This window comes from Malus sylvestris, chromosome 13 (genome assembly GCF_916048215.2).
Source record: "Malus sylvestris chromosome 13, drMalSylv7.2, whole genome shotgun sequence".
Taxonomy (NCBI): Eukaryota; Viridiplantae; Streptophyta; class Magnoliopsida; order Rosales; family Rosaceae; genus Malus; species Malus sylvestris.
This window is the reverse complement of record NC_062272.1, coordinates 4,945,848-4,966,623: the sequence shown is the minus strand read 5'-3', so window position 1 is coordinate 4,966,623 and position 20,776 is coordinate 4,945,848. Positions and strand designations below refer to the sequence as shown.

The 20,776-nt window shown below is 39.7% G+C and overlaps 3 protein-coding genes, 1 long non-coding RNA gene and 1 pseudogene across 7 annotated transcripts in view; 2 read left to right on the top strand and 3 right to left on the bottom strand.

The window, feature by feature from the left end:
• Positions 1-2,727, bottom strand: part of LOC126597356 (uncharacterized) — a 33,291-nt gene extending 30,564 nt beyond the window's left edge. For both annotated transcript variants that reach the window (XR_007614224.1, XR_007614223.1), the window contains exon 1: positions 935-2,727. This is a non-coding gene — a long non-coding RNA (uncharacterized LOC126597356). The remainder of the gene's footprint in view (positions 1-934) is intronic.
• Positions 2,728-3,765: 1,038 nt separating this feature from the next.
• On the top strand, positions 3,766-6,223 carry LOC126595519 (SNF1-related protein kinase regulatory subunit gamma-1-like). 2 transcript variants are annotated; one of them, XM_050261795.1, is made up of 6 exons: positions 3,766-3,871; positions 4,143-4,310; positions 4,422-4,864; positions 4,950-5,216; positions 5,305-5,477; positions 5,781-6,223. In XM_050261795.1, exons 2-6 carry the CDS (start codon positions 4,148-4,150, stop codon positions 6,058-6,060), a joined length of 1,326 nt encoding a protein of 441 aa, XP_050117752.1. In that variant the 5' UTR covers positions 3,766-3,871; positions 4,143-4,147; the 3' UTR covers positions 6,061-6,223. The 2 variants fall into 2 exon arrangements, with proteins under 2 accessions (XP_050117752.1, XP_050117753.1); XM_050261796.1 differs by having other exon boundaries at positions 3,789-3,871; positions 4,146-4,310.
• Positions 6,224-6,272: 49 nt separating this feature from the next.
• LOC126595520 (pentatricopeptide repeat-containing protein At2g02750-like) lies at positions 6,273-7,887 on the bottom strand (annotated as a pseudogene).
• Positions 7,888-13,683: 5,796 nt separating this feature from the next.
• LOC126595793 (ubiquitin-conjugating enzyme E2 2-like) lies at positions 13,684-17,061 on the top strand. Of its 2 annotated transcripts, none has more exons than XM_050262099.1 (6): positions 13,684-14,001; positions 14,708-14,841; positions 14,951-14,976; positions 15,079-15,168; positions 15,754-15,842; positions 16,651-17,061. In XM_050262099.1, the coding sequence occupies exons 2-6, from the start codon at positions 14,717-14,719 to the stop codon at positions 16,777-16,779; spliced, it is 459 nt and encodes a 152-aa protein (XP_050118056.1). In that variant the 5' UTR covers positions 13,684-14,001; positions 14,708-14,716; the 3' UTR covers positions 16,780-17,061. The 2 variants fall into 2 exon arrangements, with proteins under 2 accessions (XP_050118056.1, XP_050118055.1); XM_050262098.1 differs by having other exon boundaries at positions 13,693-13,983.
• A 182-nt stretch (positions 17,062-17,243) lies between these two features.
• On the bottom strand, positions 17,244-20,612 carry LOC126595789 (probable LRR receptor-like serine/threonine-protein kinase At1g14390). Its single transcript, XM_050262093.1, has 7 exons — positions 18,897-20,612; positions 18,668-18,801; positions 18,275-18,518; positions 17,998-18,191; positions 17,847-17,905; positions 17,664-17,772; positions 17,244-17,567 (listed from the first exon to the last, which is right to left on the bottom strand). Exons 1-7 carry the CDS (start codon positions 20,119-20,121, stop codon positions 17,334-17,336), a joined length of 2,199 nt encoding a protein of 732 aa, XP_050118050.1. The 5' UTR covers positions 20,122-20,612; the 3' UTR covers positions 17,244-17,333.
• Positions 20,613-20,776: the final 164 nt, after the last annotated feature.

Genomic DNA, 20,776 nt, shown 5'->3' with positions numbered 1-20,776 from the left:
AGACTAGCAAACATGCCCAACCTTTACTCACATTCGAGAAAACACTCCCAATAAGATTGCTTGCTCCAAAATCGAAGAGGCACCGTCCTCCGAATCTCGAGAGCCAGACTCCCAACATGACTACTTTCTTAAAAATCGAAGAGAGGGTAAAGGAACAGTACCATTGCTGGATAATTGGAAAGTCCCTGTGTGTCAACCTCTGTGCTTCGTGGCAAGGTAGACTAGCAAACATGCCCAACCTTTACTCACATTCGAGAAAACACTCCCAACAAGATTGCTTGCTCCAAAATCGAAGAGGCACCGCCCTCCGAATCTCGAGAGCCAGACTCCCAACGTGATTACTTTCTCAAAAATCGAAGAGACACTGCTCCCCGAATCTTCGAGAGCCAGACCCCCAGCATGATTGCTTTCTCAAAAATCGATGAGGCATCGTTCTCCGAATCAATCGAAGAGGCGCTTGCTTTCTCAAAAGCTGGGCTGCTCAGAGACCACGAGGGCCGATCTCAGAAATCGAAGAGGCACCTACTTTTCTAGCCTTGTCAGCACCTGTCACACGCACTCAGCTTTGCAGAAATTATGGGCATTCTGTCGAAGACTTCTGGTGAAGTAGAAAGCACATGAATCTTACTGTTCAATCACCCACTTCCCACACGCAACAATAGCTCATGGGTACCACAGATAACTTTGCCAAAGTTCTCTGCCAAAGTTGAGCACGTGAAGCTTGCAGCTCCCACTACATCGCTCTGACCAAGAAAGGTAAAAGAATAGCAAAGAAACATCACTAACAAAGTTTAGACACATAAATTTTGAAGGTCTAGCTACCATATTATTACCCACAAGGGTAAAGGAACAGTACCACTGCTGGATAATTGGAAAGTCCCTGTGTGTCAACCTCTGTGCTTCGTGGCAAGGTAGACTAGCAAACATGCCCAACCTTTACTCACTTTCGAGAAAACACTCCCAACAAGATTGCTTGCTCCAAAATCGAAGAGGCACCGTCCTCCGAATCTCGAGAGCCAGACTCCCAACATGACTACTTTCTCAAAAGCGAAGAGAGGGTAAAGGAACAGTACCATTGCTGGATAATTGGAAAGTCTCTGTGTGTCAACCTTTGTGCTTCGTGGCAAGGTAGACTAGCAAACATGCCCAACCTTTACTCACATTCGAGACAACACTCCCAACAGGATTGCTTGCTCCAAAATCGAAGAGGCACCGCCCTCCGAATCTCGAGAGCCAGACTCCCAACATGATTACTTCCTCAAAAATCGAAGAGACACTGCTCTACGAATCTCGAGAGCCAGACCCCCAGCATGATTGCTTTCTCAAAAATCGAAGAGGCATCGTTCTCCGAATCTCGAGAGCCAGATACCACAGACCACTTTTTCAAAGTGCTCTGACAGAGTTAAAACATGTGAAACTGGCAGCTCCCACTACCGTGCTATGACCAAGCAGGGTAAATGAATAGCATTACTACCTGTTGTTAGGGAGACTCCTATATATGTCGACCTCCATCCCCAACGGACAGGCAGACCTGCAAAAATGCTCAACCCTTCATCATATCTGAGAGGGCACTCCCAACGAAGCCTTTCGAAATATTCAGCTTTCTTTCCCCCCGATAATACCTCTGCAAACAAGCTATACTAGAGCAAGAATATCTCATATCATCAGGGTTAAAAGCAAGAGTATCCCATATCATGCTTTTTCCCTGTCTTTTCCTTTGGCCTTGTTTTTACCTGCAAGACAAGGAGAAAGAGAGCAATCAGTCAGCACTTGGATCAAGCTTCCAGCCAGGAACTGACTGCCTGGAACCCCTTACCTGATTACTTACCTGGCATTGCTCTCGAGTACTCATCTTCAACATCTTATGTTTCCAGGGAAGATTCCGCATCTGCTTGAGGAACAGATAGGGCAAGTGCGAAGGATACAAGGAAGCATGTGGAGACAAGCGTAACAGCACACGTGCCGATACACCCATTACTCTGTCAAAAGCAAAAGTATCCCATATCAGCAGGGTGGAACGTACTCTAGATTTGATGGACTTGTTTTGACCCTCAAATTCTTCAGTCGGCCTTATACTCTGGAGGAAACCAGAAAACCCTCCAGCTCAGTTCAAGAATAAGCCTGTGGAAAGTTACTTCTTCAAAAGCAAAAGTATCTCATATCATCTCTTCTCATTTTTCTTCTCTTTATCCTTCATGCTGCTGCAAGATGGGGAGAAGGTGAACAATAAGTCGGAGCTCTGATTGCTTACCTTGTCTGTCACCTCTTTCAGCAGACCCCCTAGCTCGGCGACTTGGGGGACTCCTACTACATGGTTTGTATCGCGCTTGACCAAGCCTGAGACTACAAGTAAGCTTCAAGTGAAATTGATACATTACCTTGTGCATCTCCACCAGTTAAAGATACCACCCCTGGATGGAGGAAGAGTACTTCCAGAGAAGATGCCACATCTACCTATGAGACAGATAAGGCAAGTCAAGACGACACCACACTCCGATACTTAGAAGTTTCGTGATTACGAGATCATTCTCCCACAATATTTCCTAATGTCATTTGTACTAAATCATTCACTTGTACTCACTAAAGGAGAGCTTGAACCTATGTACTTGTGTAAACCCTTCACAATTAATGAGAACTCTTCTATTCCGTGGACGTAGCCAATCTGGGTGAACCACGTACATCTTGTGTTTGCTTTCCTATCTCTATCCATTTATATACTTATCCACACTAATGACCGGAGCAATCTAGCGAAGATCACAAAAAGCGACCGTTTTCGCTACCTAGGATCTATCTTGCAAGAGAACGGAGAATTAGATGGAGATCTCAACCATAGAATACGAGCTGGATGGATGAAGTGTAAGAGTGCATCCGGCGTGTTGTGTGACCGTCGTAGGCCACTGAAGCTCAAGGGAAAATTTTATAGGACGGCAATAAGGCCAGCGATGTTGTATGGCACAGAATGTTGGGCGGTGAAGCATCAACACGTACACAAAATGGGTGTAGCGGAGATGAGGATGCTTCGTGGGATGTGTGGGCACACGAGAAAGGATAAGATTGGGAATGAGGATATCCGAGGTAAAGTAGGAGTAGCCGAAATTGTAGGAAAGATGAGAGAAAATCGGCTCCGATGATTTGGACATGTGCAAAGAAGGCCGACTGACGCTCCGGTTCGAAGATGTGACTACGGGACAGAGGTCCAGGGCCAAAGGGGTAGAGGAAGACCTAGGAAAACTTTGGAAGAGACTCTAAGAAAAGACTTAGAGTACTTGGATCTAACGGAGGACATGACACAAAACCGAGCGCAATGGCGTTCTAGGATTCATATAGCCGACCCCACTTAGTGGGAAAAGGCTTTGTTGTTGTTGTTGTTGTAGTTCATAAACTTGGTAGATTTATGTTGTTTATAGAATACATATGAGTTTTCATGGTTATCAATCGTTCAATACCTCTATATGGTTACAAAGGGTTGAAGATAATCTTTATACATTTTGTAAATAGCACTACCTAGCTATGGCATATCAGCGTTCTCAATTTTCGCATATAATATATGTACACAAACACTATTCTTTAGCACATACTTTTTCAAAATTTTCTACATGTTTAACAAAGTTTTGTAACCCGCGGGTTTAGCTGCTTGTGCAGAGCTAAAACTTCACAGTGGTTTGTGTATCCTGGGCCAGGCCCAACTGAACTCTTACCAACTCGTGACAAGTGGTGAGTCAGAAATGCAACACATTTCAGGTGGTGACACGTGTCAAAAGTATGGGTTCCATACATGCAGAGGTTACTAGGGAAGAGAGAATCCTCAAAGTTTCCAAAGAAACAGAGTCCGACAGCAGTTTCTGAATCCATTGGAAGCACACATTTGGAGGTACCCCCTACACCAGCCTCTTTAATCTTGTATTTTGCTAACAATTTATGTTTCTGGAATATGTTTTCTTAGCCATCTATTTAGATTAATTATGTCAAATTAACATAATCTAAGAGCGAATTAATAGGATCTCAACCCAGATGGGAGACAGAAATTGCACAAAACAAATTAATCCTGGTTAATTCGAACTACATTAAGAAAATTCTTATATAATGATTCTACGACTTCATGTGAAGACATTGGATTAAGATTTCGATTTCTGTCTCCACAGTAGATATGGCACAAGAGGTTAAGGAAAGATCTAAACTTTCAAGCTACGATGCCTACTTCGAAACCATCCAATCCAGGAAGAAATTACCTCGTCCCCTACAGGAGGTTTTGACAAATGCATTTGCGAAAATTCCGGTTTCATCTTTCCCAGCAGTACCTGGAGGCAAAGGTGACAGAAATCACTATTTAATCCGCAATTACAGTGTTTATGGATGAGATATGAATTGACTGAGATAAATGGTTAGCTAAAAGCAGTGCCTTGTTACATTATTATGTGCAGTAATTGAGATTCCGGCAGATACATCCGTTGGCGACGCGGTTAAGATTCTGTCTGAAAACAACATTTTGTCAGCTCCTGTGAGCAACCCAGAAGCAGATACAAGTTCAGATTGGAGAGGCAGGTACCTAGGTCTCATAGATTACTCTGCCATTATTCTTTGGGTGTTGGAGAGTGCAGAGCTGGCTGCGATTGCTATATCAGCTACGTCAGCAACAGCGGCTGGAGTCGGCGCGGGTGCGGTAGGGGCCATTGGGGCTCTAGCATTGGGGGTGACTGGTCCTGCTGCAGTTGTAGGGCTAACTGCTGCTGCTGTTGGAGCTGCCGTGGCTGGCGGTGCGGCTGCAGAGAAAGGAATAGCCAAAGATGCTCCCACAGCTGCTGATGAATTGGGCAAAGACTTTTACAATGTTATACTGAATGATGAACCCTTCAAGTCAACCACAGTAAGAAGATTCTGTGTAGAGTATTGGTTTCTTGCGAGTTATTTGACGGGGTGAACCGAAAGTGATATGTACTTGTATGTTTCAGGTGAGGTCAATACTTAAATCCTTCCGCTGGGCGCCATTCATTCCAGTGGCAACAGATAGTTCGATGTTGAGCGTTATGCTACTACTTTCAAAATATAGGCTGAGGAATGTACCTGTAATAGAACCAGGCCAACCCAACATTAAGAACTACATTACTCAATCAGGACTTGTTCAGGGTCTTGAGAGATGCAGAGGAAGAGACTGGTTCGACTGCATAGCGGCAAAGCCTATCTCTGATTTCGGACTTCCTTTCATGTCCTCTGAAGAGGTAAGGTTGCCTGGTTTCCGAAACAATATTCTTCATAAACAGTGAATTTGGAGTCTCAATATTATTGCTCCTTTGTTTTCTTGGCTAGGTTATTAGCATCACGAGCAATGATCTAATACTGGAAGCTTTCAAGAGGATGAGAGATAACAAAATCGGTGGTCTTCCCGTTGTAGAGGGGCCCAAGAAAAACATAGTCGGTAATGTCAGCATCAGAGATATCAGATACTTGCTACTCAAACCCGAGCTTTTCTCCAATTTCAGGTATTCAAAAATAAACTTTGAACCATTCCCGTTGTAGAGGTCCTCACGATGGACTGTAGAGTGCTCTAATCCTCTCAACTTCAAGGTTGAAAACACCATTGGACGTTCCGCCATTTACTTCAAATTGCTAGTAGGAAGGATCTGAAATACCTACTTATGAAACTGAACTCATCCAGTTGTGAATTTGAACTAATCTGCATAAGCTGATTTCTGTCAAGAAACAAAACCAATGCTTGTTTTGATCACTTGACAAAGACAATCATTCTTGATGAGGTACTTAATTTGTGTGCCAATTGCTTTCAGGAAGCTCACTGTTAGGGACTTCATGAGCACCATCGCAACGACCAACGAAATTGGAAAAGTTATCCAACCAATTACATGCAAACTGGGGTCGCCTCTTGGCAATGTGATTGAAAGTCTTGCTTCCAAGTCCGTTCATAGGATCCATGTAGTCGCTGGGGAGGAAGGTGAAGTTGTCGGCGTCATTACACTCAGAGATGTGATCTCTTGCTTCATCTACGAACCACCAGACCACTTCAATAACTACATGGGGTTTGCGGTGAAGGAGATGTTGAATCAGTGAGATTTCTGTTTGCCCAAAACTTCTACCGAGAAGCAGAGAGTCTCAAAATTTTGGTTTGGGACTTTTAAACAGTGGACATTGAGTTGCAGTTTTTGTTTCATGTATCTACTTCTCATGCAGTCTTAATAAACTAAAGCCAGGGGGCTTTCTTTGTGTTTTATCATTCATCAATCCTCTAATCTTTTCTGCGTCCTCCCACCTGCCAAGTGCAGCGTACATCTTCGAAAGGATGACGAAAGGTGCCAGGTTCTCTGGCTCTAATTCAGAAAGTTTTGTAGCCACTTCTTTCCCCATTTCTGAATCCAAATGGCATTCACAGGCACCTAGCAAAGAATCGAAAACTGCTCCGGAAGGCTCTGGTAATTCTTTTATTCATTCTCGGGCTTCATCCAACCTGCCAGTCCGACCCAAAAGATCAACCATGCAAACCGAAATGCTTAGGATTTGGTTTTAGACCAAAATCTTTGTTCATCATCCTAAAAACTTGCCATCCTTTCTCCACCAAACCAGTGTGAAATGAACAGATCATTGCCAAAATTGCGTGCCCATGAACTTCTTTTCCACAATGCAGAGCAGATAAATCTGCACACGCTGGTAAAAGACTTGCGATAGATTTTAAACTGGGGACTTCACCAGCTGATTGCATTCTCTTAAAACACTTGAAATCTTCAATGCCCTTCCCTAGCTGCGATAACCCACTGATCATTGAATTCCAAGTAACGGAATCGGGTTCAAATCCTTCGAATTCTAGCTGTTCAAATAGCTCAACGGCATTCTCAGCTTGCGCATTCAATATCATTCCGGCGATCATGGCATTCCATGTAAACAAGTTCCTCTTTTCATCTAATTCTTTGAAGATAGCATAAGCGTCCACAAGTGCTGTTCCAATCACAACGTCAAGCCCGATCTTAATTTTGACGATCAAACCGTGAACCTGCTTGCCAAATCGAAGATACGAAAGGCTAGCACAGGCAGAAACAACCGAAATCAACGTAACTGAATTGGGGTTTTCACCTGTACATCCTCTCATTTTCTTAAACGCATCCAACACCACATTGGAACCCCATTCTGCAGAAGCCCTGAAACAAAAGCATTGTAGCTCACAACATTCTTGTTGGGCATTTCTTCAAACACCTTTGCCGCAGAAACCAACTCTCCGCGGTTCGAATACATAGTCAGAACAGACGTGGCAACATAAACATCGCTCTCAATGCCAAGCTTCACTGCCAAGCAATGCATTTCCACGCCGTGTTCTGCACTCCCACACGCCAATATCATACTAGTTTTTGTTTGTAACTGAATTGGGCTTGAACCCTCCAATCCCCACGTTCTTGAACAATCGCAAAGCCTCTCTACAGTACCCATTTTTCAAAAACCCAGTGATCACTGCGTTCAACGAAGCCAAGTTCCGTTCAGGCATTTCCTCAAACACCTTGAGTGCATCTTCTATAAAACGAAGCTTCATGCAACCACCGGTGAGAGCCGTGGCGGAGTAAACATCGGCCGAAAACCCGGTTTTGACGAGATGGGTATGTAGAATTTGTGCCTGCGGAGCTGATCGGAGCTCAGCTTTCCGCAGGCTTTGAGAAGAGGCGGGAATGTGAATTCGCGAGGACACGCAGAGACGGGCTGCGCGTGTAAGTAGAGGGCTTCTCTGTACGACCCACTCGCGTCTAGCTTAGCAGCTTCGCGCCTCATTGATTGGATTCAAAAATGGGTGACGTCATTCTGCTACCATTTCTTTGTGTTTATTTTGGGAAACTGGGTTTATAAATGGGCTTCAGAGTTCGGCCCGGCCCAGTTTAGATATCAAGACATTTTGAGTCGGCCGACAAGCATAGCACGTGGGGTCAGCGAATCAAAGATTCGTTGTGCAATTGGGTACTATGCTGTCCAGCTATTTATTTTTTTCTTCCCCAGTGGCATATTCAGTAAAAAAATAAATAAATAATTAATTAAAATATCATGATGATGGGATATTGAAGGGTTGTGGTATGGCATAGTGTATACATGGCATACTTGGCATGGTGGAGGGATTCGCTCAGGCTGTTTGATCACGTGGTTCATTAACTACTTAATTTCAACATGCATCTCGACATATTATTCACTATAATTGACATGTTGTTCACACTATTATTATTATCGAACTTACGATGCTATTATGGCGAGAAATTCTCTTAGGTTGTCTAATCACGTGGTACGCTAACTACTTAATATCAACATTCATGTCCGTATATTATTACTATAATTGACATGGTTCACATTATAATTGTCATCGAACTTATGATGCTACTATGTCGTTCACTTAATAAGATGCTACTATGTCATTTACTTTCTACCTAAATGTTTCATTTAATCATATGCTTGCTTTATTTATTTATTTTATTTAATTTTTTGAAATGATGCTTTATTTAATTTTAGATGAAAAGTAACTGACATAGTAGCATCTTATTAAGTGACAATATGTAATCAAGTTATCCAACTTAAGACTTTTCTAACCAATACACGTATAAATCAAGTAATAGTGTCACGTGTATGACGAATAGCTTCGCATATAAAATTCATGCATCACAACATCAAGGGTGCTGGTGAACTAGGGCAGATTGTTTTAAATGCATACTCAATATGAGCCAACAAAATGTAGGGTTTGTGCAAGAATCTTTTTTTTTTTTTTATTCACAAAAGTGTACGGAGAGATTGGTTATTCTCCCAATCAGTGTCGAGTATATATGCAGCCTCGAGTTAGAAAGACTTACGCATGACACTTAACTGCCAACTATTTCTAGTTTCGGTTTACGTAAAAATTTACATATCACACACCAACGAAAACTATTGGCAATAAAATTCAAACTTTGGTTAAGCGACACACAAAATAGAGATCTTATCAACTGAGCCAATCCTTGTTGGCGCAAAAAAACTTTTCTTTATATAAAGTCATCCACTATTCTCTTATCGTTTTATGGGAGAAGAATTTTCTTTATGCCATCACTTGAAATTGACCATAATTAAAGCACTTAGTTTGCGATGAATCAAAATTGAAGAAAATGGAGTTTTCACCATGCTCAAAGCAGATTCCGAAGCGTTCTCCTTTTTTATTAGTTTGATACTAGTCTAGTAATTAGAAGCTCGGAAATAATTTTCACATCTTTATTTAATAATTGAATAAATCAAAGAAGAATAATACCAATAAGTAGCATAGTGGTAAGGACGCAGCCTCAATAAACAAAAAAATATGAGAAGTTCTAGGTTCGATGCTATGAGTTAAGTCTGCTTGACTGTGACCACAGGCAAAGTCAAATTCCCCATAGCCTCTCTGAATCCCGAAGAAGTAGATAAATGTGACTTGCTACTAGTTATCCTCCTTTTTCAGAAAAAATAAAATAAATAAATCTAAGAAGAATCAATCAATAAAAGTTAAGAGGTGCTATGCCCATCTTATTAGCTTATATTTCCATTCACTTTAATATAAAAGTTTTATTGACAAATTTAACCTCATACAAAATGACTGATCTAAAAATCAAAAAGTTATAAAAAAAAATTATTAATGTCACTAGCCAGCACCCACCCAACCATTTTTGTTGACAAAGAAACTGAAGAACACTCAATGACACCAAGAAATATCCAATCGCCCAAATAAAACTGCAATCGTGCACCAGATTCCTCCTGCTAACTATTCCGTACTGGAATTTTTTCGTGCAAATCTCCTTAAATTTGACGACGCGGTCATCTGAGAGCAGCCTAAAAAAAGAGGGACTTGGATTGTCTGCCCTCTAATTTTGGTGCCCTCCCAGTGCCATCCTGTTTTTGTGGTCATGGTTAAGCCACATTAACATTTTATATTACTATTTCTTTTTGTTTTATTATTTTTATAAAAAAATAATATAAAATATTAACGTGGCTTAACCGTGACCACACAAAACAGGAGGGCACGATAAGGGCACCGAAATGGGAGGGCAGACAATCCAAGTCCGAAAAAGAAACCTTGTGAGGACAAAGATGAGGCCTCACTTTATGCGATTGTTTTTTTTATAAGAACGGGTATGGATATAAGAGAGAATAGAGGAAGGCATATATATATATATAGAGAGAGAGAGAGAGAGAGAGAGAGAGAGAGAGAGAGAGAGAGAGAGAGAGAGAGAGAGAGAGAGAGAGAGAGAGTAGAGAATATAAATTCATCCTTGTCGGGCATTCATGGTCTGGTGCAGAACTTAGGAGGGAAGGGAAAGAGATCATCTTCAGATCCCTTCCTTCAAAACCCACGGATCTAATGATCCGGCCTTTTGAAATTTAATTAAACTGCAAAAAATTATTATAATTTTTAGGAGTCTGGATTTCAAGAGTAGTCGGATCAAATTTTACGAATCCGAATCACTTGATCTACGAGTTATAGAAGAAAAGATTCAGAGAGAATCCCTTTCTAGAGAGGGAAGGGGGTGTTTGTCGTAGCCACGTCTGGTACAGATCCTAGGATCTTTGAGTTTTCCTTCAGTTTTTTGTTTTATTTTATTTGTTTCATGTTAAAGGAAAAACACATCAAGGTTATTTTAGTAATTAGGGTGGCTGAGAAAAGAGAATTTTCATTTTTCAACTTTTAGTGATGGCTGAGAGTATAAGGTGGAGTAGAAAGATAAGATATCATTAGTACTACTAATCAAGTTGCTTTCAATCTTTTCAAAAATATATGTAACTCAAATATTTAAAATTGTGTTTCTATGCACTCGAAGTCGTATATTTAATTCACACTTTTTTTAGTACTCACCTTCATGCACTCGCGTGAGCGCGTGTAGAAAGCATTGTAGAAAGCATTTTTTGAATCACTATGTGTTACGCACGACTTACACGTTTTAAATGTATTTATATGCGTAAATTGACAAAAGAAAAGTCAAATATTTAAAGTAAATGAATAATTTTAGATCATGCTAGAATAAACCCCTCATAAACCAATTAAAGCAACTGAATTCACATAATAAAATCGGTTCTATAAAATTTACATTAAGAATAGATAAAATAATATTTAATAAACAATTGACTAAATTACATTATTGCTAGCTTATTGTGAGGTTAAGCCCACCTTCTCCCCTTTAGTGTAGATAATATTTTGTTAAAAAAAAATATTATTTGACAATTAATTTAATTACATTAATATCCGCGTTCAAAAGGTCTTTTTAAAAAAATTAATATTTAATAAACAACTGATTGAATCAAATTATTGTTATCTCATTGTGAGGCTAAACCCACCTCATTCTCCTTAGTGTGAATAATATCGTTTGTTAAAAAAAAACAATCATTTGACAACTTATTTAATCACATTATTATCCGCATCCAAAAGATTTTTTTATAACCGGTATTACACGCCTCTCAAGATATTTTAAACACAACAATAATATCGTTTGTTAAAAAAAATTAATCATTTGACAACTTATTTAATCACATTATTATCCGCATCTGAAATACCTTTTTTATAACTGGCATTACACGCCTCTTAAGATATTTTAAACACAACAATGATATTGTTTGTTTCAAAAAAAAAACAATCATTTGATAAATTATTTAATCACATTATTATCCGCATCCGAAAGACTTTTTTTATAACCAACATTACACGCCTCTTAATATATTTTAAACACAACATTCTTGATTTTTCTTATTTTTTATTATATTTTTCTTTCCCATTCACGTGGGCACCATCAACTTTCACTCATCCTTCCATTTTTTTATTCTTCTCTCTCTTCCCACTAATATTTATATTATATTTTAAAATGATCAAATTACCAAATTACCTATGCATTATTTGATGTATTATATTGGGCTCTTTTTTATTTTTTTGGTTGAGGGGCAATTTTGTCCTATTGTTTTTTGTTGAAGCCGTGACCCCAAAGTGGGGCTCTGGCTTTATATATTATAGATTAACTTTTTGTCGATGTACAGAGATTTATTAGTAATAATTTACGAAGTATAATTTTCTCCCCTCCTAACGTCTCTCTGCTTCCTTCTTCTTGTATTTAAACGGTTACGATTAAGCTACGCTAGCATTTTATATTAAATTTTTTTATATAGAAAAAAAAAAGACAAAAAAAACAAAAACTGTGAGAAGAGAAGAGGAAAGGAGAGAGAATTAGGAAGAGAGAAAATCATACTCCATAACTATAAACTCACCATATGATTTATGCATTTTAACCTAAGATTAAATTTGGGATTAATGATTACCACATTTGACACATAAAGTGACTAGTTGGACCCATTTGATAAAATTAACAAATGATATTGTGACTTTGTGAATGCAAATGGTACCAGCAGGATATTCTTCTGATTCTTTTGGTGACGATCTTAGGAATTCGTAAAATTGTATTAGTTCATCATATATTATGTGATCAGTTTTTATCAGGTGTTGTTTATATTTAATTTTATATAAAATATTTAAAATAATTTTTAATCATACGATGAACGAATATAATTTACAGATCCGGCAATAATCCGGATTCTCAAATGGTAACGTATACGTGCATGTATATTTAGGAATGGCATATGGGGGGTCCACATCTAGAAGTATCGTTGACATGGTTGGTTCATCATTTTAGTCCAACATTCATACTGTTGCTAATTTAATTTTGCCAATTCCCTTTCAACACGGCTTTCCAAATGAGGAAGTTTCCCGGTACCAACAACGAAATTAGTTTCCGTATTATATTTATTTGGCGTCACAAGTCATTGATAAACATTACATTTTAAAGAAAAGCGCTTTGCCTAATATTGGAAAAATACTTTGTCACAATGTAGAATAAATTGAATAATAGTCATTCTTTGTTTAGAATTTTTGTTCAAAATGAAGGGCTATAAGGGGCAAATAAGTCATGCAAGTTTTAACAGAGTTACTCGTAAGAATTATTGTTTCACATTGAAACAAGTTCATAGATTAATACTTATAGATTTTTTGTTCAAAGATCAAAATTTCAATTGGTCAAAGTTTAAGGATCAATGCTATAATTTTTTTTACACCAAGTACCGACTGGCTCTTAGTGTAGCATGTCAACATCGTAACAATAAATGTAAGAAGTTACTATACCATAGTAAATTATGCTAGATTGTTTGTTTTTGTTAAAAGAAAATTGTATTCGTAGTCGCCACAACGCTTTTAGCCATATGTCAAATACGTAATCCACGAGCGGATTCATCAACAACACTAGAATACAACATCTTCCTCCCGCCATAACAACGCTCAAACAGGGTCACATATACTGCAAAAATCCAGTATGCATGGTTATCGTTAACATGTAATTAAGTTAAAAACACAAACTTCAAAGTGACTACAAAACTTGCACAATAAATTGAAATTGAGTTACTGCAACTTATTTCGACTCAGGGGAGCCGCTCTTCCTTATTCCAACCACTACTTTATGTTCAATTGTATAATGAGATTCATAGTACGACAATATAATAAACACCAATATCTTAATAGCCCTACGCTACACATGAAAATGATATGGTACCATACATGAAGTTGATGTGGTGATGGTTGATGAATGATGACACCCCATTGTCATGTTGGCATTTTTGCAAGTTGGCAAAGAGAAGAAGACGCGCCAGGAAGAGAGAGAGAGAGAGAGAGAGAGAGAGAGAGAATAAGCGCTGACCTGAGAGACTTCCAAATTCCAATAGCGTTTTTAATTGCCTGTAAATATAAAACCAAATCAATCCCAGCTTAAAAACCTGTTAACCTAAAAATACTCTCTCCACCTCTATCTCTCCCTCTCTCTCTCTCTCTCTTCATCCTCCGGCCACCGCGGAAATCCTCCTCCGACACCGTTTTCTCTATCTTAACATCCATCTGTTTGTTTCGCGGGAAAATTCCTGAGCTTCCCATCCGTTCCCGCGGTTCTGGACATCTGTCTTTGAGAATCAAATTCTCTTGCCGTCGGCTAACAGGTTTTTCTTAATTTCTGGGTTTATTTCTTCAGCTATCTTATAACAGATGCAATATTTGAATTTTCCTCCGATTTGTGGGCTGTGTGGAATTTGATTTCGTAGAAGATCTAATTTCTTAATTGTAATACAAGAAAATAAACCCTAATTTTTTGTTTGATTTCATTTTTTATTGTTAATGATTTTAGCTTGACGTGATTAGCTGATTGGAATATGGATCTTGGATTTTGATTATGCATGGTTGTGGTTTTTGTTTTTGTTTATAGCTCGAACTTGTATAGCAACCAGTTGACTAAGATTTTGTGTGCAATTGGATCCATTTAGTGTTGGATTTAGACTTTATTTGAGCTCAGGTGCATCAAAATTCAGTCAATTATTTATAGGAATCAATTATATTTTGTTTAATAATTTGGATATGGCATAATTTGGGCTTTGATATTTATTTATAATTTAGAGGTTACTCGAGATTTTCGGATTGAAGTCTTTGAATCTGTGTTCATTTCTAGGTTTAATCTTTAGGTAAGTTTTTGTTTAACCTCAATTATGTTGCTCGAATGCCTAAACGTGTTGGTTGGGTTGTACTTTCTGCAATTCGCTGTTGATGCAAGTTATGAATTGATTTCTTGCTTCCAACGCCGCCTGCGTGTTTACGTTTGGGCACCCATGTTTGGAAAAGTATTCGACCATGACTGAGTGTTTTTATTTCTTTGGTTGGCCTAATATATAGGCGGTGAGGATGTCGACTCCCTCAAGGAAGAGACTGATGAGGGATTTCAAGAGGTTGCAACAGGATCCTCCTGCTGGTATAAGCGGTGCCCCACAAGACAACAATATTATGCTTTGGAATGCTGTTATATTTGGGTACGTCTCCGAAGGAGATTGTGTTTTGTTGCCTATTTCAGTTTAGTTTGATTGTTTTTCTTGAGATCCCGTATAATTTTATTTATGCACTTCATTGTTTGAACTGCAGGCCTGATGACACCCCATGGGATGGAGGTAAAAACTGAGATGAACTTTGTATCATGTTGCAATTGGATTTCTCTTCTTGCATGTGTAACTTTTAAGTTACATCTTTAAAAATATTTTTGTGTTTCCCAGGTACGTTTAAGTTGACACTCCAATTCACAGAGGACTATCCAAATAAGCCACCAACTGTGCGTTTCGTTTCTCGAATGTTTCATCCAAATAGTAAGTTCAAACAGAAACTGCACACCCATACCTGCATGCACATTTTACGTTTATACATGAGTTGGTACATATGCATGCACATACAAATACAAACTGCAATAATTGTTAATTATGAAGGTTCTTAAATTAGTAGAGGAGTTTATTGTGTTTGGATCCATTATTTCAGTTTTCCTCTTGGGTTTGTGCATATGTAATCATAGCACAGTTTGTTCTCTGGTGTTGTGCTTTTATCAGGGTTTAGTCTTCTTATGTGCATATCCTGTCATTACCTTGTTTTGGAAGAAAACTATGTCTTTCATTATTTCTTTTTAATGGTCATACACTCATTTACTTAGCCAAACTAGCTTTTTATGGGTGAAAAAGGAGCTGAGGAAATGGAAGTATTTAATTTTTTATTTTTTATTTTTATTTTTGCAAAAATGTGTTAATTGAGATTGAATCACTGATCATCTTTACCTTCACAGCTTGTTGCCTTGGTTGTTCACTCATATTTGTGAATATGTTTTAACAAGTTAACCAGAATGCAATTAGTTGGAAAGATTTCGGGCTGTTTCAAGTTTTAAGCTGTCTGTCTCACCATTTCAGTTTATGCGGATGGAAGCATTTGTTTGGACATCCTACAGAATCAGTGGAGCCCTATCTATGATGTAGCAGCTATACTTACCTCCATTCAGGTATTTGTTTATGTTCTATTTATTGCTTGGTTACTTCTGATCCTTGGATTTATTGAGAACCTATTGTTTACGTGTGTCATATGCTATGTTTGTAAGAGGCCACACACCATATATGAAAGGATAAGTTGCTGTCTTTTGCGTCACACAAATTTGGTCTAACTGCCCCATCTTGTTCATTCCAATCCAAAACTAAGTTTTGTAGCATTTATTTGAGTACTACGAGAGCAAGGAAGCATTGATTGTACTGATTTGAGTTCTTCCTCCAAGAAAATATCCCATCTTTTCTGTTTTCTTTCAACCATCGTACCAATGCATGCACATGCACCTCACACCTAATTATGTCTATTACTTCTATCCACATGAAATTTTCATGTGTCCCTGTCTGTTTCACCTTTCATTTCAAATAACAAGAATTCTAAAAGCATGTGGACAATCAAGTACTTCTTATTGCACCTCTCTCAGATCTTTGGCTACCGCTTCATGTTGCATAAAATTAGTAATCATCTCAGTATCTAACCACACTTCCATTTTCCCATAATTATTACCATAACTAAATGCATTGGAATTGTTTTTAATACAAAACTATCTGATTATACTCTCTTTTAACAACACACAACCGAACTTTACTTCTCTCATATGTTTACAGGTGCACGTGCATATTCCTATGTTTATGTCGATATATGGCTTTTAGTCAATATAGATGAATGAAATATAAGATTGTTGAGGGAGTTCACTCTGTTTCTAATGGCCTTTTTATTCAGGACGTCATGTCATTTTTTATTTCCTAATATGTTTTTTCTTATTGCAGTCTTTGCTGTGTGATCCAAACCCAAACTCTCCAGCAAATTCAGAAGCCGCACGGATGTTTAGCGAGAACAAGCGTGAATACAATAGGAGAGTCCGCGAGATTGTGGAGCAGAGTTGGACTGCCGATTAAAATGCAGACTCCTGATGGAGAGCTTTCGAAGATCAGTTGAATCAGCCTCTGTTTAAAATAACTTTGAAACTTGAAAACCATTTGTGTTGTGAAGAACTCAACTTTCCGATCTTGTGAAATATTTTGCTTGGTCTTTTAATTCAGTGGCGTTTAGGCCTCGTATATCTAATACGTTGGACCACCTGCCTTGCAGTTTTCTTCCATCTAAAACTGCATTTAATTTTGCTCTATCATATCATGTAGACTGGGGTTTGAAGTAAATATTGATATGCATCTGCTGTATACATTTGCCTCTCACTACATCGCCGCGCGACCATCGCGTGCGAAGTTGTGTACCATGAATCCATGGCGGTTGTACACTTTTTTTCCGGGTCTGACGTGTCCGCCCCCTTGCATTCATGTTTGGTTCTGCTTATGTTTGCCGTAGATTAGAGAGTTTAGAATATTGAGTGAACGGAAAACAGTAAACGCAAAATTTATAGCCTTTGATTTATTCATATAGACACCTTGCCTAACAAGTAACAAGTGAAACTGTAAATCCCGCGAAAGAACTACTACATTTGTGCGCTGAGGTTTCCACTGCCAGTCCATCCCTCTTGAACTTGAATCGAATACTGCAAATTCCAAAGAACGTTATCTATTGAAGGACGCTTGCTCGGATCTCTGCTCAAACAATTGACGGTGATTTCAACCGCCGTCTTCAGTGACTGATACGCAAAACTCCCAATCATTGATGAATCTACTATTTCTCGTAGCGTCGATGGTCCTTCTATCAAGCTCTCTTCTAACTGTTAATTAGAAATGAAAAGGAAACGCACTTCATTAGTTCAGTTCCTGCGACAACGGAAAATGTTAGTAGAACAACTCTTTTCTACAAGATTTACCTGAATCCTAAGCTCATCCAATTCAGTAGCTGATTTGGTCAATCTACCAGTAAGAACTTGAAGTAGAATAATGCCCAACTGGTAAATATCTTCCTTCTCTGCTTCGGCACTGCGTTTGTACCATTCTCGTAAGAAAACTTAGATGCCGCGGTGGAACAGAAGAAGATGAAGAAAAGTAAATACCTGCTTAGATGGGAATTACTGCTAATCCCTTCTCCATGAAGATGACTCTCCGAACCAACCTGCAAATTAGAGAATGCAATTGTTAATGACTACAAACACTTCACCTTCTTTTCAAAATTTTCAAGCTCGTTTACTTTTTGCCAATTCTCACCTGAAATGGCAATGGAAGATTGTAGTTACTGATTTTAGCAGAAACACTCTCATCCAACAATATGTTCTCTATCTTCAAATTGTTCCCAAAGATGCCGGGAGCCACGCCGGTGTGCAAGAACTGGACTCCTCTGGCAATGCCAATGGTAACCGCCATTCTCTGCGGCCATTTCATCCATTCCTTCTTTCTCCAATCTACAAAACCAAACCGTGCATATTAGAACTGTTTCAGTTAATCCAATTACAGTTCTTCTCTGTGCAGGACGTCTGTTCTTTACCAGTGAGATGGTCCATCAGCGACCCGTTGGTGACGTTCTCAAGAACAATAAATACTGTGTTAGATGCGGTGGGATAGTCCTGGTACGTGACAGCACTGTGTCCGATAAGGCTGACCAGATGCTTATGCCTCATCTTTGACAAGCCTTCCATGCTCCGTTTCAAGTTTTGTGGCAACTGCTTCTGCTTTAACTTCACACATTTCACTTGCACTTGTGAACCATCTCTCAGCCACCCTTTGTACACCTGTTAATGTTGCATAATGCAATATCTCGTTTCAATAGAAATTCTCTGTGCATGACGTTCGTTCTTTTATTTAATTAACGGACGTTCATCCATGTGATACTGATATTGTCCTAAATGAATGACAAACAAGTTCAAATTCAATGCAATACCTGTCCTTGAGGTCCTTCCGCGATCAAATTCGCTGCGTCGAAATTGTTTGTTGCATCATCGATTTCTTCAAGCGTGAAAACTTGATACGGGGGGAGCCCGAGTGTTAGCAGCCTCGTCAACTGGGGCACACGCCCTAAAAAACCCAAATGCAAATATTAATCACTTTTTACTTTGATTTCATTTTTTCAGCCAATAAAGTCAGAGACTTTTCACTCTACAGCCACTTACTTGCATTGACATTTTGCTTTGGGGAGCTTCTGACTGAGATTTTCTCCATCTTGGATCTGTCAAATCGATCCTCTGTGCTCCTCTTCCCTGCCCTTTTGACAATCACCACAACCAGCAACCCAACACCACCAGCAACACCCACAATGCCGGCAATCAGACCCAGCAACACACCCAGCTTTATTCTGTTCTCCTCCTTCTTCCCCGCAGTTTCAGCCGGCGGCTTCACGGCCAGAGCTTCCCTGTGGCAGAAGGCATACGGATGCTGGTACTTCGAGTTCCCACTCGACAAACAGTTCCACGAATCCAGAACCGTCCTGTTCGACGCCTTGGAGTTCGACCCGACGCAGGTGGGCAGCTTCCCAATCAGCAAATTCTGGGAGATGTCTAAAACTCTGAGGTTTTTGCCGCAGGTTGCGTTGGTGGACAGGGCCCCAGTGAGCTGGTTCTGGGAGAGATTGATGAACTGAATGGAGGGCAGGGAGAAGAGGAAAGATGGTATGGGACCCACAAACTTGTTGTAGGAGATGTCCAGTTTCGTCAGCTGATCGAAGTTCTTCAGTCTCGTCGGAATCTCAGATCTCATGGAGTTGTTTCTGAGAACGATGATTTGAATACTGTTTCCCAACGAGGGAAATCCAGGACCCAACTTGTTGTTTCCCAGGTTGATTTCCTGGAGAAATGTTAGGGGTCTGAGATCCGGAACGCTTCCGTTGAGGAAATTGTCAGCCAAATTTATGCTCGTGAGATTCTTGATGAAGCTGAGAGAAGCCGGAATCTCGCCGGAGATGGAGTTGGAGCTGAGGTTGAGCGTTTCGAGCGACCAGAACCGGTTGATCTTCGGCGGAAGCGGGCCCCACAGGCCGAGGGAGACCAATGAGAGGGATTTGAGGTTGGACAACTTGGTGAGGGTGGTGAAGAAGGAGTCGATGGAGAAGGATTTGGACAGAGTGCTCTGTTTTGGAGGGGAGGTTTTGGTTTTGTTTCCGATGACGGTTAATTCGGTTAGGTGGTTGTTTGTACAGACGATTGTGAGGGAGGGGGAGGGAGGGAGGAAGCAGAAGTTGGTCCAGTTCGTCCATCCCCGAAGAGGCTCGGGGTATTCGAGAAGCTTCCGCACTTGGAGGAGGATTCGAACTTCGGTCGGAGTGAGCTGAGCGGTTGAGACCGGAGGCGAAATGGATAGAGTGAGAAAAAAGAAACAGAGAGGAACCCAGAAGTTCTTCATTTTTTGAAGAAAGTGAGATTAACCCAGAAAAGCTAGTTAGTCCAAGTTGTTCTGTTGCTCAGATTCAACCGTTGAACTCCGCTGAATTCTTGAGCGCACGTCCAGCCGTTAAATTCAGTATACTGCAGAATATTTCAGAAGAAGGAAGCAGGTAATGAGCAGAAAGATCTTGGTTTGGTAAGGTGAGGTGAGGTGACTAAGAAAAGATTTTACAGTTCGAAGTGAGAGAAAAAACTGGCGACGGTGATGATCATGAAATCATGAAAGAAAAGGAGGGGAAGCCATTGTTATCGAGGGAATGAAAGATCCGAAGAGACTAAAATTGCAGAGTTTTTGAAGTGGAGCAAGGCAAGAATCGCACGGTACTTAGTGGAGTCGGTCCAGTTCAAGTGCAAAGCGACAATGCAAGACAACCCATCTGTAGGAGGACCTGCACAGAACGGTTTCCGAATAAGGTGTGCGTAATACAATGTCACTTATTTTAGATTATTGGATAGAACGTCACGAATTTATAAATCTATATTTTACATGTTTATTTTCATAGAAAATGCATTATTAACTTGAAATACCGACCTACTAACGAAAGCGATGTATGACAAGTTTTTTCAACAAACCCCATCCCGATCCTCCGCTACGCGAACTAGTATTTTAAGTA